The 16,454-nt window shown below is 43.4% G+C and overlaps 1 protein-coding gene across 1 annotated transcript; it reads right to left on the minus strand.

Moving 5' to 3' along the window:
• Positions 1-786: 786 nt before the first annotated feature.
• On the minus strand, positions 787-15,699 carry LOC106561586 (procollagen galactosyltransferase 2). Its single transcript, XM_014125691.3, has 12 exons — positions 15,007-15,699; positions 14,252-14,362; positions 9,959-10,076; positions 9,589-9,723; positions 9,266-9,470; positions 8,976-9,095; positions 8,763-8,839; positions 8,491-8,597; positions 8,196-8,328; positions 5,220-5,347; positions 4,719-4,925; positions 787-2,288 (listed from the first exon to the last, which is right to left on the minus strand). Exons 1-12 carry the CDS (start codon positions 15,207-15,209, stop codon positions 2,057-2,059), a joined length of 1,776 nt encoding a protein of 591 aa, XP_013981166.1. The 5' UTR covers positions 15,210-15,699; the 3' UTR covers positions 787-2,056.
• Between the last annotated feature and the right edge of the window lie 755 nt (positions 15,700-16,454).

Below are 16,454 nucleotides of genomic sequence, written 5' to 3' on the forward strand. Positions count from 1 at the left end.
GACGGATTTCATTTGAAGATGTTATTCCGGGACCTTCTGCTGACTATTGGCTCTGGAGAAATTAGGTCATCAAGTTCACAGAATCATATGCAGTTGACAGAATGTCCCTAACTAAAAGGTTACTACGCATGTGTGCAGTTCAGTGAACCCTGGTATATAGGTTACCATGCATGCGTGCGGGGAGTCTCAGGAATGTCTGGGAAGTTATGTACCCGCCTATTTCAGACCCATCTCTGATCAGCTTAGGCAAGTCTTGTTATCTGGGGGGGGGGGGGGGGGGGGGGGGGTTAATATTGTGACATGGATGGATAGACAAACTTGTTCCACAGCATGGTTTGTGTTTCAGAGAGAGAGAGAGAGAGAGAGAGAGAGAGAGAGAGAGAGAGAGAGAGAGAGAGAGAGAGAGAGAGAGAGAGAGAGCTCTTGTGCAAACAGTTAGTGTAGATTTTAAACTTTTTTTTAAAAATACATTTCCAGCTCCTGCCCAAGTTGGGTGTGAGTAGAAGACACTAATTTCAGAGTTACTACACTTCCCTAAAAATGACACTTCCTACAAAAGGGGAAAAAGAGAATTTCCCTTTTCAAAACTCCAGTCAAGGTTTACAGAATACCATCACTGCACAGCAAAGTTTTAATAAGTAACAGATTAAATCAATATTTTAAACACTTTTTTTTTTATGGCCAACATGTTGATTGGTTAAAGGGGTATGTATGCCCTCTTGTGGTACTTTCATGTCAGCACATAATGTATCTTCAAAATTAGAGTACATTTCTATTAACGCATAATAAAAAAAATGAAGTAGATTTTTATTCATGTAATAACAATTAACATCCATTTTTAACACAAGCAAGGCTCCTGTCAAATGTGCTACTTTTGCTTGACATAAACACTGAGTGAACAAAACATTTTCTATGACAGACTGACCAGGTGAAAGCTGTGATCCCTTATTGATGGCAAAATAGGGGGAGTGCAACTCAATATTAAGTGTTCCTAATGTTTTGTACACTCAGTGTACATGCATTTCTTTGACAAAAAAGGGAATTTTACTACCCTTAAGACATTGCACTTGGGTTTAATATTGTGCATTCAAAAAAATCACAATAAAATGCTAAAAATAAATTAGGAAAAGTGTATATAAGAATTGTACAAATAATGGAATTTGTATGCATTTATAAAACACCAACACAAACCAATACCAATGAGCTCAGTCAGATTGTAACATGATCGCTGTAGCAATTGGCACCATTAACAACACCTAAAGCTTCTCTCTGGTCTGTTGACTTCTGTCTGCTCTAGTGAGAGACTCTACCACGAGGTCAGGCATAGAGAGAGACACTGCTCCTATCATTAGATCAGTCACACTGCTAGCTACAGGATCCTTACCTTGTGTGAGGGCTCGCAGTTCAACTTGTATGTGGTTACTTTACTAAAGTAAAGAAAACCTTTTAAGACTGTTCTCACAACATACTGAATAAGAGTAGAATGTGATATAAAAGAGAATGGCCCCCTCCAGTATTTCTGTCGTCAGACCCCCAGGGACTAAGTGTACAGTGAGGTGAGCCCAGACCCTGGAATGCTCAGCGGGTGTACAGATGGACAGCCAAGAACAATGTTCATGAGCCATATAAAAAAACCGGCAGCATCCTTACACAAACAAAGCCACACACACAAACACTTTTGAAAACAGGTCTGGGGTCACTTGATGTGAGCAGACCAACTCTCTGGAGCCTCAGCCGGCTTCACTACTGTATGTATATCCAGTCATTCCCAGTGACTATGCACAGACATACCAAGTACAAAATGGCGAAATAAACAGTCAGAAATGAAGGCACTTATGAATAGCAGATATCTTCCTCTCTGTCAACAGTGACACTATAACCAGTAACCCATTACACTTTTCACCCTAATGAGCCAAACGGATCCAATCTGTGCTGGCTACTTTCGTTTCTGGAACCTTGCTGTAAAAGAACAAACGGGAAAAGACAATATCCAAGTCAGCCCAGTAGGGTTTGAGTTGGTCCCCTACAGTGTGAATCAGGCACTACTACGGTTTAACTAGAGCTCATCCTTATACGTTGCCTGCAGCATGTCGGATTGAGGTGCCCCCTTCAGGGTTTTGTGGGAACCCCTCCAGTCTGTTGGTACGTTGTCGTCGTCCCACAGCGTGGAGGTCTCCGTGTCGCTCACCCACTCGGGGTCCCCAGCATAGTGGGCCGGTTGCACCAGTAGGGGGCGCGTAGAGAACGCCTGCAGGTTACGGTTAGCGAAGTGAGACTTGTAGTCCTCACTGTGGAACAGAAGAGGGAGGTTAGATATCAGGTCAGGTGGCCATATTAACATATTCAAACTTCTAAGTGAGAGAGTTACTAGTGGTCACAGGCTATAGACAATGATGACACGTTGAGAAATGTACAATTCCACTAGAAAACTAGCAGCTACATGGCTGAGAGTACTGTCCAGATTAGAAGATCACGGACATACTTTGTTGAGTATAGAAGCCTATTGTTGGCCACAATTTGCTGCTACTCTCAACAAAACTATAATCTTAATGAGGATAAGAGTTTTGAACGTGACCTCTAAAAATGACAAAAGAACATTCAAGAGTGAGAGATTAATACAAGCATGTGAGAACACGCTCAACATTTTGTGGAAACACGGTTATTATAAACGCAAGTACTGGGGATATCAGGTTTCTGTAGGAATGACAACTTTCTGGAAGAAATGAGTCAGTGTGTCAGAATGGCCAGATACAACTCCATGTGGTCCTAGTGAATTCCTTTCAGGACAAGTCAAGCTTATCAAATCAGAAGAACCACTGAGGGGAAAAAGAGAATGGGAAGAGGGAAAGGTGGAGCAGGGAATGGGGATTATGGCAGCGGGCCAGGTTTCCACGCATGACGGAACACTAAGGCAGTCTTAAAAGGACACCAAAGCATTCCAACAGCCTTCTCCCAAGGCTCAGAAGAAAGTCTCTGGGCTTTATTAACTTGGTCTAGCAGCCACCGAGCGAGCGAGCGAGAGCGAGAGAGCGAGAGCGAGAGAGAGCGGGAGAGAGAGAGCGAGAGAGGGAGAGCGAGAGAGAGAGAGCGTTGACCACATGAAACTGGAATGCTACAACAAGCCAAGTCAGTCTGCAGAAAGCCTGGAGACACTCACATGAACAAAGCAGCGCTTTTTGATTGATCTAAAATGAGAATGCGCTACATGTGGGAATTGGCCTATATGGACGGGGCTAAACTGAAATGTTTCTTACAGAAGAAATATGAAAAGCATATGCATAAGCATGGCAGCAATTGAAAGGGAACAGTTTGGAGATTATTGGAAAATTAGACCAAAAGTTGAGGACAAAACTGTTGACCTGACAAGACTGAAGCCAAACATTACACTATTGAGTTTATGTGCATTTTACATTGACTGTACTTTTCACCGCATACATTCAGTGACGCGATAAGAATATTCCTGGAAAAGGTGGGGTAGGTGCAACATAAGACAAATAAATGACAAGGGTTTGAGTGAGAGGACTAACTGGTGACTCCAAGTGGACACACACCTCTCCAAAGTGTGCCCAGTTCCTACATAATTTCAGTGCACTTTTATGATTGAAAGAAGAGTCTTTTAACTATTGAGGAACTAGAGCAAGGACACTTGTAGTTGTTCTGTTTGGAACACAGCCCTGCATCCCCACCATCAAACAATTTCTGTTGTTGTTTACGCAATCCAAAAACAGCCCATTATAAATCGCAATCTGGCTCAGGTGGGCATCCTTTGAAAGCTCGTTCTATTTCCAACATGACTAGCTAACTTATAAAAATATGATCTTACAGTGTTAGGCATTCACAGGGAAATTCAGTAAAGCGCATCGTACTTTTGGTGCGCATAGAAAGGAGTCATGAAATGTAATAAATTGTGGCACATTAACAACTTCACAGTTAAGAGCATTTATAAGGCCTCCCGAGTGGCGCAGCGGTCTAAAGCACTGCGTCGCAGTGTCACTACAATCGCGGGTTCGATCCCAGGTTGTGTCACAACCAGGCCGTGATCGGGACTCCCATAGGGCAGCGCACAATTGTCCCAGTGTCGTCTGGGTTAGGGGAAAAAAAGACTTTAAAATATTAATACATAAAATCTATTCGGATTCAGCACCCCTACTTTCCGCAGCTATGTTATAAAGTCCAAAAGTTATGGGCGGATCTAGAAAGTTGGCTGTCAGAAGTATTACAATGTAAACTTACTTTCAAATCTGTCTGTCTGCATATTTCAAGACATGGCTGTTCAAGCCTTAACAGGACATTGTTTACCTCTCATGATGCACTGCAATATTGAGTGGCACAAAGCAGAGTTACAGCTTGGTAGCGTGATCCTTATATGTCCATTGTTGGCAATGGATGATCTTAGTGATACAAAACGTTCAGGAAACTCAGCCTAGTATTGGACTCTTGGAGCTGGCTCGTTGAGGAGAGTGACAGCATTCATCAAAGACAGGTTGGATACTTGTGACACTGGTTCTCTCACTGACTGGGTTTTGAACCCAGGTCTTCCGCAATCCACAAGACTGTTATCCCTTTGAGCTAAAGTCAGGGGATTATCTTGGGTGTACTTAACACAATTCTTCAGGTTTCAGTTCCACTTACTTGGTGTGTTTGGTCTCAATGACTTAAGGAGGACTTGCGAACGGCTAAAGAAATGAAGAAATAAAGAAATGTCAAATTATACTTACTTGATGTGTTTGTCGTACATAATAGGTAGGAACTCGTCGACGGGCAGCATCTTGGAGAGGGGTTCAGCGTTGAGCAGCTTCTGGGCCCCCTGGAGAGAGATGGCGTAGGACAGGGTCCAGTAGGAATATTCTGCTACCACTAGGTTCCTCACGTTCTCCACCACCTCCTCCTCGTCACTCGGCGTCACCTGCTTACGGCCCAGGTAACTACGGACAGAGGACGGAGAGAAACAGGTCAGGCAGAGGATGACATATTGCTAGTGTAGTAACTGCTGTGGAACTGGATTATTACTTATTCCACTTGTGTAATAACAAAAGAAACAATCAACTTAATAGGCAATTATTACATTAGATGTAACAATTAATGGCACCCCCCCAACCCAGTTTAGCTCATCATACGAAATGACTCCAGGGCAGCTCGGCCCTTTCCTCTCCGTCTCCATGACAACGCGGGTGGGCGGCTGTTGCATGGTCGCCTGGGTGACCGTGACACTGACTCACATGATGTCCCAGTCCAGTTCCACCATCTCCACCTCCTCCATCAGACGGAGCACGCGCCGCTTGAAGTTGGCCTGGAAACGCACGTCGTCCTCGAAGATCAGAGCCTTATCCATCTGCTGGTCTACCATCTGAGAGGGAGAGAGAGAGATACAGAGAGAGAGAGAGATACAGAGAGAGAGAGATACAGAGAGAGAGAGGGAGATACAGAGAGAGAGAGGGAGATACAGAGAGAGGGAGAGAGATACAGAGAGAGAGAGAGAGATACAGAGAGAGAGATACAGAGAGAGAGAGAGAGAGAGATACAGAGAGATACAGAGAGAGAGAAGGGTGGGGAGAGAGGGGGAGAAAGGAAGGGGGAGCAAGGGAAAGAGAGTAGGGGGAGATGAGAGCGGAGAGGGACAGAGATGGATGAGAATGGGTGATAAATAGTAGTTAAGAAAAGCTCTAATGACAGACCAGAGAAGCAGTTCTGCTTCACTGAACAAGTCAATTAAGCTGCTTCTAACATAAACCCCCAGGTCTCGTGTGTGTGTGTGTGTGTGTGTGTGTGTGTGTGTGTGTGTGTGTGTGTGTGTGTGTGTGCTCCTCCGGGATCTTGTTTCCCCATGAGTATGGTAGTCACTCTAATCACCTATTCTGAAGCTCTACTGTAGCCAGATATTTGAGTGTTCAAAATATACTTTTTTGGTAGAGTTTCTGTCACTGACAACCACTCAGAGGGGTTATAAGATCAGAAAGTTGCATAAACACACAGGTTAATATTTTTTTTTTTAATGCCATGGAATTTTAAGTTGGAAGAATTTGTGGAAAACCCTACTTGGGAGTTGGTAGATACATTTCCGAAGACGAATCTGCTCATCAATGCAAACAAAGAATTATGACATCAAAGTGGCCAATGCTGATTCAAAAGCAGTAGTCAGCTTTGGTGGAGGAGGAAATCCTGGAGAGGGAGGATGATGAAAAGGGTCCTACAGGGGGTAAAGGACAACTAAAGGCAAAATGGGAGCAACAGAAATTACAACTTTAGCACAAGGAAAGGAAGAGAGAATGTGCACCCAGAATAGAACAAGAACGTGAACATACCATTCGATTAAAAGAGATGGCGGTGGAAACATGACAAAAAGAGATGGAGTACTCAGAATCAAGACGGGACATCCTGTACCCTCAGAGTTTCATTTTGGTCAGAACAGGCGGCTTGTACCGCCTTTCCACGAAAGGAGGTGGATGTATATTTTCCTCTGTTTGAGAGGATTTTGACAGGTCCCTAAAATGGCCGTGAGATATTTGGTCACTGCTCCTCCAAAGTGTTTTTGTGGGAAATGCTAAAAAAAAAGTGTACACCGCTTTCTCTCTTGACCAGAGTTCAGATTACAAGCTTCTATCCTCCGGGCTTACAAGTTAGTCCTAGAGACAACAGTTCCGTAAAATAACAAAAAAGACAGAATCACAAAGCCATGTTGAATTTCGCAAGGCAACAAGCATGTCTTTTTGACCAGTGGTGTGGTTCTCAAGAGGTCAAGGACCTTGAGGATTTAAAGCTGCCAGTTGAGGACTTGTGAGGCATCTGTTTCTCAAACTAGACACTTTAATGTACTTGTCCTCTTGTTCAGTTGTGCACCGGGGCCTCCCACTCCTCTTTCTATTCTGGTTAGAGACAGTTTGTGCTGTTCTGTGAAGGAAGTAGTACTAAGCGTTGTACGAGATCTTCAGTTTCTTGGCGCTTTCTCGCATGGAATAGCCTTCCTCTGAACAAGAATAGACTGACGAGTTTCAGAAGAAAGTTCTTTGTTTCTGGCCATTTTGAGCCTGTAATCAAACCCACAAATGCTGATGCTCCAGATACTCAACTAGTCTAAAGAAGGCCAGTTCTATTGCTTCTTTAAATCAGAACAACATTTTTCAGCTGTGCGAACATAATTGCAAAAGGGTTTTCTAATAATCAATTAGCCTTTTAAAAGGATAAACTTGGATTAGCTAACACAACATGCCATTGGAACACAGAAGTGATGGTTGCTGATAATGGGCCTCTGTACGCCTACGTTGATATTCCATAAATAAATCTGCCGTTTCCAGCTACAATAGTCAATTACAACATTAACAATGTCTACATTGTATTTCTGATCAATTTCATGTTATTTTAATGGACAATTTTTTTTGCTTTTCTTTCAAAAACAAGGACATTTCTAAGTGACCCCAAACTTTTGAACGGTAGTGTGTATATATATATATATATATATAAAAACAAGTGGCTGTTTTGTCTTGTATGAGAGACCACCAATTAACATTTAGGCAGCAAAGCATTTAAGTTGACCATTTTGTGAAATTGAATATTTCCTGTTGGTTGTGAGCAAACTTGTCCAACAAAAATATGTGGGAAGGTATTACAGGCTTTGTCTTTTCCATTTATATTTCGAGGTTGGACATTAGCACTGATTGGAGTCACCTTGTCAGTCAGTATGTGTTACACCTGTGCTGGCTTGTCATCTCGTTAGTCAGGTGATATTTAAGAGCGGCTGGCCCAATGCTCTAGTTGGCATGAAAGATGTTGGAAGAGCTGCACCTTTTTATAGCGTTGCTTCTTTAAGTTGCTAAACAAAGCCTTTCTGTCTTGCATCGCCATGGGTTTGGTTTAGTTTGCGCCACTTAACTCCATATTATAAGCTGGTGTGGGTTTTTATTTTTGTTTGCCTTGTCTGGGGCGAATTTTGTGGGCACACATGGTTGGGTGTCTTTTAGGTCTCACTTTCAGTTACATTTAGTACATTGTCATTTAGTCATAAATTGTCATTCTTGTTGCTAGTCAACATTCAGTGGACACCCCCATGAGTGTCTTTGAGAAGCCCTCCTAGAACACCACCTGTTTTATTTTGGTTGTTGTTAGTTCCCCGTTCTGTTTGAGCAACAATTTTTGGTTTCTTGTTGTGGATGTATATTTGTGCAAGTGCGTCCGTGTGCGTGTATGTGTCTGATCCTCACCTCCTTCCAGATGTAATAGTGGCTGAGGAAGCATCCCACCTCTCCTTTGGTCAGGGTGCGGCGAGAGAATGGGTCATAGTAACCAGGCAGTATGTCCACTCCCAGGATCTTTATATCACTGCTGTTCAGAGCTCTGTAAGATACAAGAGAAAGACGGACACTGTGTGTGTGTGTAAGTACATATCCCTCAGTGCTACAGCTCTGCCAAGATTTGCATCCTCACCCAGCCTGGAAATCAGACTGAATTCAGCTCTGTTTAGAATTCTTCGGTCTGGATTATCAGGCTAATTCTCACCCTCCATCTATGGCGTCCACCACTTTGACGTCTATCTCCAGCTCGTTGAGAGAGTACAGCATCCTGTCCCTACGGTCCTGACGCCGACGCAGGTTGATCAGGTACACCTACATTATAGAAGAGTCAGGGTCAGAGGTCAACTAAGACACAATGATCCATAGATTGAGTGAGAGTATAACGCCATTCGTCTACAGCAGTTTTCCTTAAACCAGTTCTACTTATTTGATCTATTCTAGTCCTTGAGGGGTTTGGGCGCCCCTGGCCTCTGTCACCTCATCAAAGCCCATGAGGTCTCTCCGTTTGGGGAAGAGGCTGACATATTTAGAGGGGGCCATGGAGGGACCGTCAACTGGAAGGAGAACAGAGCTGTTATTAATACACATCTATAAGGTATTACAGATCTTCACTGTTATAGACCATAATAAACATACAGAATATAGCACCTACTCTTAAATAACTTTATAATATGAAATAAAGTTTCTTACTCATGGCCTCTAGGATGAGGTGGCTGAAGTTGATGCTGTCGTCCTCTATGGTGTGGTGAGGCTTGGCTGGGACGTTCAGGTATCCATACCTCACCTTGTTGCACAGGTACATCTGCACCTCTGAAATCGCACAGTCAACTCTGTCATCAAACGGCTAATGTCGACATGGAGTACCAGCAACATGTGAATGTAACCATCTGGCCTCTTTGAACTCACTGACGTTTGCGATGATATGTTACTAGAGCGAGCGAAAGTGTTTGTGCGTGCTTTACTGTACTATGGGCCCCTACCTGAGACGCGACAGGAGAAGGCGAAGACAATGATGTCATCGAAGGGCCAGGAGTAGTCCTGGTGAGGGGGGTGGAAGGCCAGCTTCTTCATGCCCGTCTTCCTCATGTCCAGCAGGAAGGTAGAGTGGACCATGGGCACCGGGTAGCAGCCCAGCCGGTGGCGGTGTCTAGTGGGGAAATACTCAGCCGTACGCCGGTAGTAACCCTGAGTACAGACACACAGATCAATCTTTCATTCAAACAAAACCCAGTGTGCAATATTACACATTTAATTTTCACACGGGTATTTGTAATCTGACACATACACAAGCGCACACACTTACCTGTGGCGTGATGCCGCACCAGTAGTTAGAGTAGGCTCCCTGGGAGTCCAACATGGGGGCGACCACAGACTTGTTCTCTGCTATCAGGAGGTTGAGGGTCTCTGGGTTGGTCAAGATGTTGTCTGTGTCTGCATACTGAAGGAGTATGAGAGTGTGTTTTTTTCAAGTGTTTAGGTTCGAGTAAAGAGTCAGATCTTGATAGAGGCAGGGTTATTGAAAACCAATGAGATTTGCAATTTTAGTTTACTTCCTGAATTGAAATAGAATTGACCCCAACAACCCTTGATTTCTTCTTCTAGGCAGTGGATGAACTAATGCAATAAACCTATAACTTCTAGTCAGTGGACAGAGTAGAGATTTGGTACTGTACCATTATGTAGTCAGCCCAGCGTTGCTTGGCGAAGTTGAGAGCAGCCTGTTTGAGTTTCATCAGGTATTCATATCTGCCATTGCTCCAGTATTTAGGCCCCATCTCTCCTGGGTAAGACCTGCACAGGCCGAACAAGACACACAATTAATCACATGCGCACACACACGTGCTACAGTATCAAATCAAATTTGCGCTGAATACAACAGGTATGTAAGGTATAGACCTTACACTGAAATGCTTACTTACAAGCCAATGAGTCAATTTGCAGGTGCACAGGTTGGTTGAGGTAATATGTACATGTAGGTAGAGGTAAAGTGAAAATGCATAGATAAACAGAGTAGCAGCCGAGTAAAAATGGGGTTGGGGGGGTACCCACTAGCCCCGCCTGCATGGCTTTGAGGTACCCACTACATGACCAAAAGTATGTGATCGTCGAACAGCTCATTCCAAAATAATGGGCATTAATATGGAGTTGGTTCCCCTCTTTGCTGCTATAAAAAAAACCTCCACTTTTCTGGGAAGGCTTTCCACTAGATGTTGGAAAAAAATACTGCGGAAACTTTCTTCCATTCAGCCACGAGTATTAGTGATGTCGGGCGGTTAGGACTGGCTCGCAGTCGGTGTTCCAATTCCTCCCAAAGGTGTTTGATGGGGTTGAGGTAAGGGCTCTGTGCAAGACAGTCAAGTTCTTCCACACTGATTTTCGACCAACCATTTCTGTATGGACCTTGAACAGCCTTCCCCAAACTGTTGCCACAAAGTTGGCAGCACAGAATCGTCTAGAACAGGGGTCACCAACACAGTGCCCACGGGCACCAGGTCGCCCCCAGGGACCACATGAGTCACCCGCAGGCCTGGTCTAAAAATAGCACAACTCACTAGTGAGCTGCGTCTGAAATGTAATTGTATTCTGTTGCTATTCTTTTTCAATCACACTTGCATTTATATATATTTAAAAATGACAATATCTTAAAAATATTTTCATTATGAGTTTAGATAAGTTTAGGTGAACTCTGACCTACTCTAATTCAAAGGTCAGTATTGTGCGCGTGAAAAAAACAGTTCTCGTGGAGAGTAAGCTAGTGGGCGCAGCGAAGAAAACAAAAGTGATCGGCTTTGAGCACGTGATGACTCCCGTTGTAAAAATCATAAACATCCGCTCCAAAGCAAAACAGAACAGGATTTTCAAGGTGCTATTGGAGGAGATGTCAGCTGAATATGGTGACCTGCTGCTACACACAGAAATCCGATGGCTCAGCAGAGGACGAGTTTTACTTCGTTTTGTGTCACTTTTGGGTGAAATCAAAGAGTTCAAGCAGTCCGAAGGCGAAGACGTCTCACTGCTAGAGGACACAGAGTGGACACTTGACCTTGCATTTTTGACGGACGTTATTGGGAAACTAAACGACTTGAACTGCAGGGCAAAGGTAAGACTGTTGTTGATCTGATAAGTGCTTTAAATGCATTTAAAGCCAAGATGAACATTTTCTCTGTGGATTTACAGAAAAAAAAGGTGCTGCACTTTCCCTCTGTGCAGTCGGTGCTGAAAGACAATGCTTCTGCATCTGAGACATTTGACAAAGTTGCAGAAAAGTACTGTGAAGTCATAAACAGACTTGGGCAAGAGTTTGAGAATAGGTTTTGTGACCTTCATCAGCTTGAGCCATGTTTGTCGTTAATTTCCAATCCTTTCATGAATGTGGACACAACATTCTTTGCTGAGCAACTAAGTGCAACGTTCAACTTGGATGCTGGACAGGTGGAGATTGAAATCATAACATTGCAAAATGACCTCCACCTCAAAGCCTACCAGGCTGTATCAAACTTTTGGAGCCTTGTTGACACAGAAGTACAGTGGAGTATGCACAGCAGCTATGAAGGTTCAACCTAACAGGCTAGCAACCTATCTCTGTGAATCAGCGTTTTCTGACATGAACTTCATCAAGAACAAACACAGAACACGCCTCACTGATGCACATCTGAAAGACTCACTACTCACAATTGCAGTGTCAAGTTACACACCAGATTACAATACACTGGTGAACAGCATGCAATGCCAGTCTTCCCACTAACAAAGAAACAGATACCAGATGTTGTCAGTGGCAACATGGCAGTGCAATGGCGAGGTTGAATTAAACTATTGAAGAATTGTGTTCAATTTAAAAGTTTAAAAAATGCAGCAGATTTGGTCATTAGTTCAAAATGTGACAAGATTTATTTAAAAATAAGTTGATTTTTCTAACATTACATAATTGATAACTTTTTGAGACACAGTGCAACATAGTTCATGATTTGTTAAAAGGGTTTGTCAGTGGCTAGTGAAAATGGGACATTTTTCCTATGAAATGTAGTGATGTAAGTGATCATCTGAAAATTTAACAATTACTGAGATTAAAGTGCTGAATATTGATATGTTTCCCACCTTACTGTCATTGTTGATAATTGTGCGAAATTATTAACGTGATCAGTGTCTTCACATAGATGAGTATCATTAATCATTATTAATAACGTATAACTAAAGGCAAACTGAGCAAATGTGTTATTTCAGAAGAGCGTATCAAACTGGTAGCCCTTCGTATGACTCAGTACCCATGAAGTAGCTCTCAGTTTCAAAAAGGTTGGTGACCCCTGGTCTAGAATATCATATGCTGTAGCGTAAAGGTTTCCCTTCACTGGAACTAAGGGGCCTAGATCGAACCATGAAAAACAACCCCAGCCCACTATTCCTCCTCCACCAAACTTTACAGTTGGCATTATGCATTGAGGCAGGTAGCATACTCCTGACATCCGCCAAACCCAGATTCGTCCGTCGGACTGCCAGATGGTGAAGCGTGATTCATCACTCCAGAGAATGTGTTTCCACTGCTCCAGAGTCCAATGGCAGTGAGCTTTACACCACTTCAGCCGACACTTGGCATTGCACATTGTAATGTTTTTTTTTTACTTCCTTTTCTCCCAATTTCAATTACGATCTTGTCTCATCTCTGCAATTCGGGCTCGGGAGAGAAGGTTGAGTCTTGCATCCTCCGAAACATGACCCACCAAACTGTGCTCCTTAACACCCACCCGCTTAACCCGGAGGCCAGCTGCACCAATGTGTCGGAGGAAAAATACTGTTCAACTGATGATCGCTGTCAGCCTGCAGGCACCGGCCCGCCACAAGGAGTCGCTAGAGTGCAATGAGCCAAATAAAGCCACCATCCCCGGCCAAACCCTCCCCTAACCCGGATGACGCTGGACCAATTGTGCACCGCCCTATGGGACCCTCCCGGTCACGGCCGGTTGTGACACAGCCTGGGATCGAACCCGGGTCTGTAGTGATGCCTCAAGCACTGCGATGCAGTGACTTAGGCCGCTGCGCCACTCGGGAGGCCTCGCGGATGGTGATCTTAGTCTTGTGTGTGGCTGCTTGGCAATGGAAACCCATTTCATGAAGCTCCCGACAAACAGTTCTTGTGCTGACGTTGCTTCCAGAGACAGTTTGGAACTCGGTAGTGAGTGTTACAACGCTACATGCTTCAGCACTTGGCGGTCCCGTTCTGTGAGCTTGTGTGTCCTATCACTTTGCGGCTGAGCCGTTGTTCCTAGACGTTTCCACTTCCCAATAACAGCACTTACAGTTGACTGGGGCAGCTTTAGCAGGGCACAAATTTGACGAACTGACTTGTTGGAAAGGTGGCAATCTATGACGGTGCCACGTTGAAAGTCACTGAGCTCTTCAGTACGGGCCATTCTACTGCCAATGCTTGTCTATGGAGATTGCATGGCTGTGTGCTCGATGTTATACACCTGTCAGCAACCGGTGTGGCTGAAATGGCCAAATCCACTATTTGAAGGGGTTTCCACATACTGTGGTGTGTGTGTGTGTGTATATGTGTATTTAAGTATGTGTGTACTTAGAGATAAAATTAGGAGTCCACTGAGGTCAGGTAACACTGTATCAGTATACTCTGTAATCCCCTAACATTGTTTTTGAAGCGCTCTTTTCTCTTCATCCTTTTTTAAAAGTTACATTCCTTATAAACATTTTTTTTTTAAATATTACAGTCTGGGTGTGCTAGTAAGATTATACAACAAAGCAGGGGCTGATGTTGACCAGATGTTTTTAAGCCCTTGGCCTTAGGTTTTGGGAAATGCACAACTGTATCAACAACACACACTTTTTGGATGACAATGTTGAACTCATGATAATGCTGAACAGAACTCATGAAGGATGAGACCTCTATAGGTCTCCAATCACACACACACACTTTTGGAAAATACAAGATAATGCTGAACTGAAACAGAACTTACGTAGGATGCTCCATGGGCCTCCACTCCACATAGTGATAGAACTTTTGCATGACAGTCAGCCATTCTTTCAGAACAGCTGTAGTGTTGTCAGCGTTGTGATCTGTAGCTGCCCTGCAGACATGGGAATAAAGACACCAGTCTGGCACTTATACAGGAGTGTGTGTATAACGTGACCACTTGGTTTGCATACAAGCACAACACATCTAGGAATCAAAGACACTGCAAATCGGATAAACCAATGTGGTAACATTACACATGCAATCGGGAAAAGCCACGCAACATCGTTTGCCCTAATAAAGAGTTGATCATGAATATGCAGAATGATTCCGTACGAAAAACATAATATGCACAAGGGGAAATCCCTTTAGGGCTACAGTGGAATCACATGGAAATGTCCATCTGTGCAAAACATACAGAAACAACAGGACTGTAGTGTAAAGTATAGGCTATTATAATGAAAATCATAGAATTGCATAATGCAGTGCAACAGTCGGCCTAGCCTACAATTTTCATAAACTCTGCATTAGACACAGACTTGGAAAAGAAAGTTAGAGTAGCCTACAGCAGCAGAAGCACTCATTATTTTATGTTGCGGGTGACGGTCGAGGGTTCTAAAGGGATTGTGGGGACCGGGGAGAAGAGGGGTGGGATTCTTAATCTAAACTAAATGCGATTGACCTTTGATCGCCCGCGAGTTTGATACATGGACATTCGAACAAATAGCGTCCAGGGAAACAGCGCTGGCTGCCACTTACCATACAGAGATGCGGTTTTTGGGATAGTTCAGCCTCTCCAACGCTCCGAGGTAGTATGGCAAAGAATGCGCCGCGTTCCGAGCAATGATCGCAATAATAATTGTTGGCTGCTGAATTTTCGATTCTTCTTGATATTTTTCCTCCGAAAAATAACAAACTGTTCTGGAAACGAAGGCCACTAAAACTAAAACCCAAAGAAACATGGTGGAGTTTACAGTCCAGTCGGCTGCTCCAGCTCCCAGTCCGCGTCAGCACTAAGTAAAAAAATGTCTTTCTCCAAAATGTTCAAGATGCAGCAGATGAGGCTATTTCCGTGCCCAAATCCGAGGTGTGTCTGCGGAGAGTTTTAAATTACATCTTCTACAGTTTCCGCACCAAAATCTGTCAGAAATGTTGGCGAGGAGTGAACTACACACGTAGTGCAACTAGCTAGTAATTTAACTAGTGGCTTAGTGGTAGTTGAATTGAATTCAAATTTAAGTAGGGTTTTCAGTAGTTCATATGTTTGTTGCTATGTACCAGTGTAACGTTAGCAAACTACTGGAAATACACACTATTTTTTGGGCAAAAATAAAATATGGGTGAACTAGGCTAGATAAAAGGTCCTGTTAACCTGTTTTAAGACAACAAAACTCCCAGCTCAGAGTAGGTTTTAGGATTACGTTAAGACACTGCTCAGACAAACTCTGAATCAGGAGTAAAATCAACTCATAAAAGTTTCTCAGCTGGTAATCGTGACGGTTTGAGGTACGGCAAAGGAAAGATAGTGATAGCACTCAATGACATTGTTACAAATAGTGGGGAATAACCAATCGCGATGAGGCATCGCCACCTGTGAACTCTAAGCACTCCCGCGGTGAATGTGAATGTAGCCAACATCAAACGTTGCCATGGTAAAACGTTTGATAGCTATACATTTCGCCTGACACGATGACTTTGCCTACTCTTAATTCTGGCCTAATAGGTTGTCATGCATAACCTTATTTAACCAATTCTGACCATTTGAATGACAGTGTCATGCCTGTTGAGATTTTTATAATATGTTTTACCTTTTATGGTGTTTACTGTAATGACCTTAGTGATCACTGTTTTACAGCCTGTGTTCCTAATGGCTTCACAGTGAAACAACCTGTCCTGATATGTCATAGACACTTGCTAAAAAACTTCAATGAGCAAGCCTTCCTTCATGATCTGGCCTCTGTAAAATGGTACAGAATCAGCTTGATCCCCTCTGTCGAAGACGCTTGGACCTTCTTTTTTATATTTTCAATGGTATTGTTAACAAACACGCCCCCATCAAGAAAATGAGAATTAAAAACAGGTTCAGCCCCTGGTTCGACCGTGATCTTGCAGAGTTACACCACCTCAAGAATTGCATTTGGCTAAAGGCTCAGCACATGCATACTCAGGCTGACTGGCTATCGTTCAGGTAAATGAGAAATAAGTGC

This window comes from Salmo salar, chromosome 01 (genome assembly GCF_965601325.2).
Source record: "Salmo salar chromosome 01, fSalSal1, whole genome shotgun sequence".
Classification (NCBI taxonomy): domain Eukaryota; kingdom Metazoa; phylum Chordata; class Actinopteri; order Salmoniformes; family Salmonidae; genus Salmo; species Salmo salar.

What these genes read in the sequence shown, in the direction of transcription:
- LOC106561586 (XM_014125691.3), bottom strand. Translation starts at nt 15,209, where the DNA reads ATGTTTCTTTGGGTTTTAGTTTTAGTGGCCTTCGTTTCCAGAACAGTT. An exon ending in GTGGACGCCATAGATGGAGG is followed by an intron (nt 8,329 to 8,490) that starts GTGAGAATTAGC and finishes TGTATCTTACAG; the next exon opens with AGCTCTGAACAGCAGTGATA. An exon ending in ACTATTACATCTGGAAGGAG is followed by an intron (nt 5,348 to 8,195) that starts GTGAGGATCAGA and finishes TCTCCCTCTCAG; the next exon opens with ATGGTAGACCAGCAGATGGA.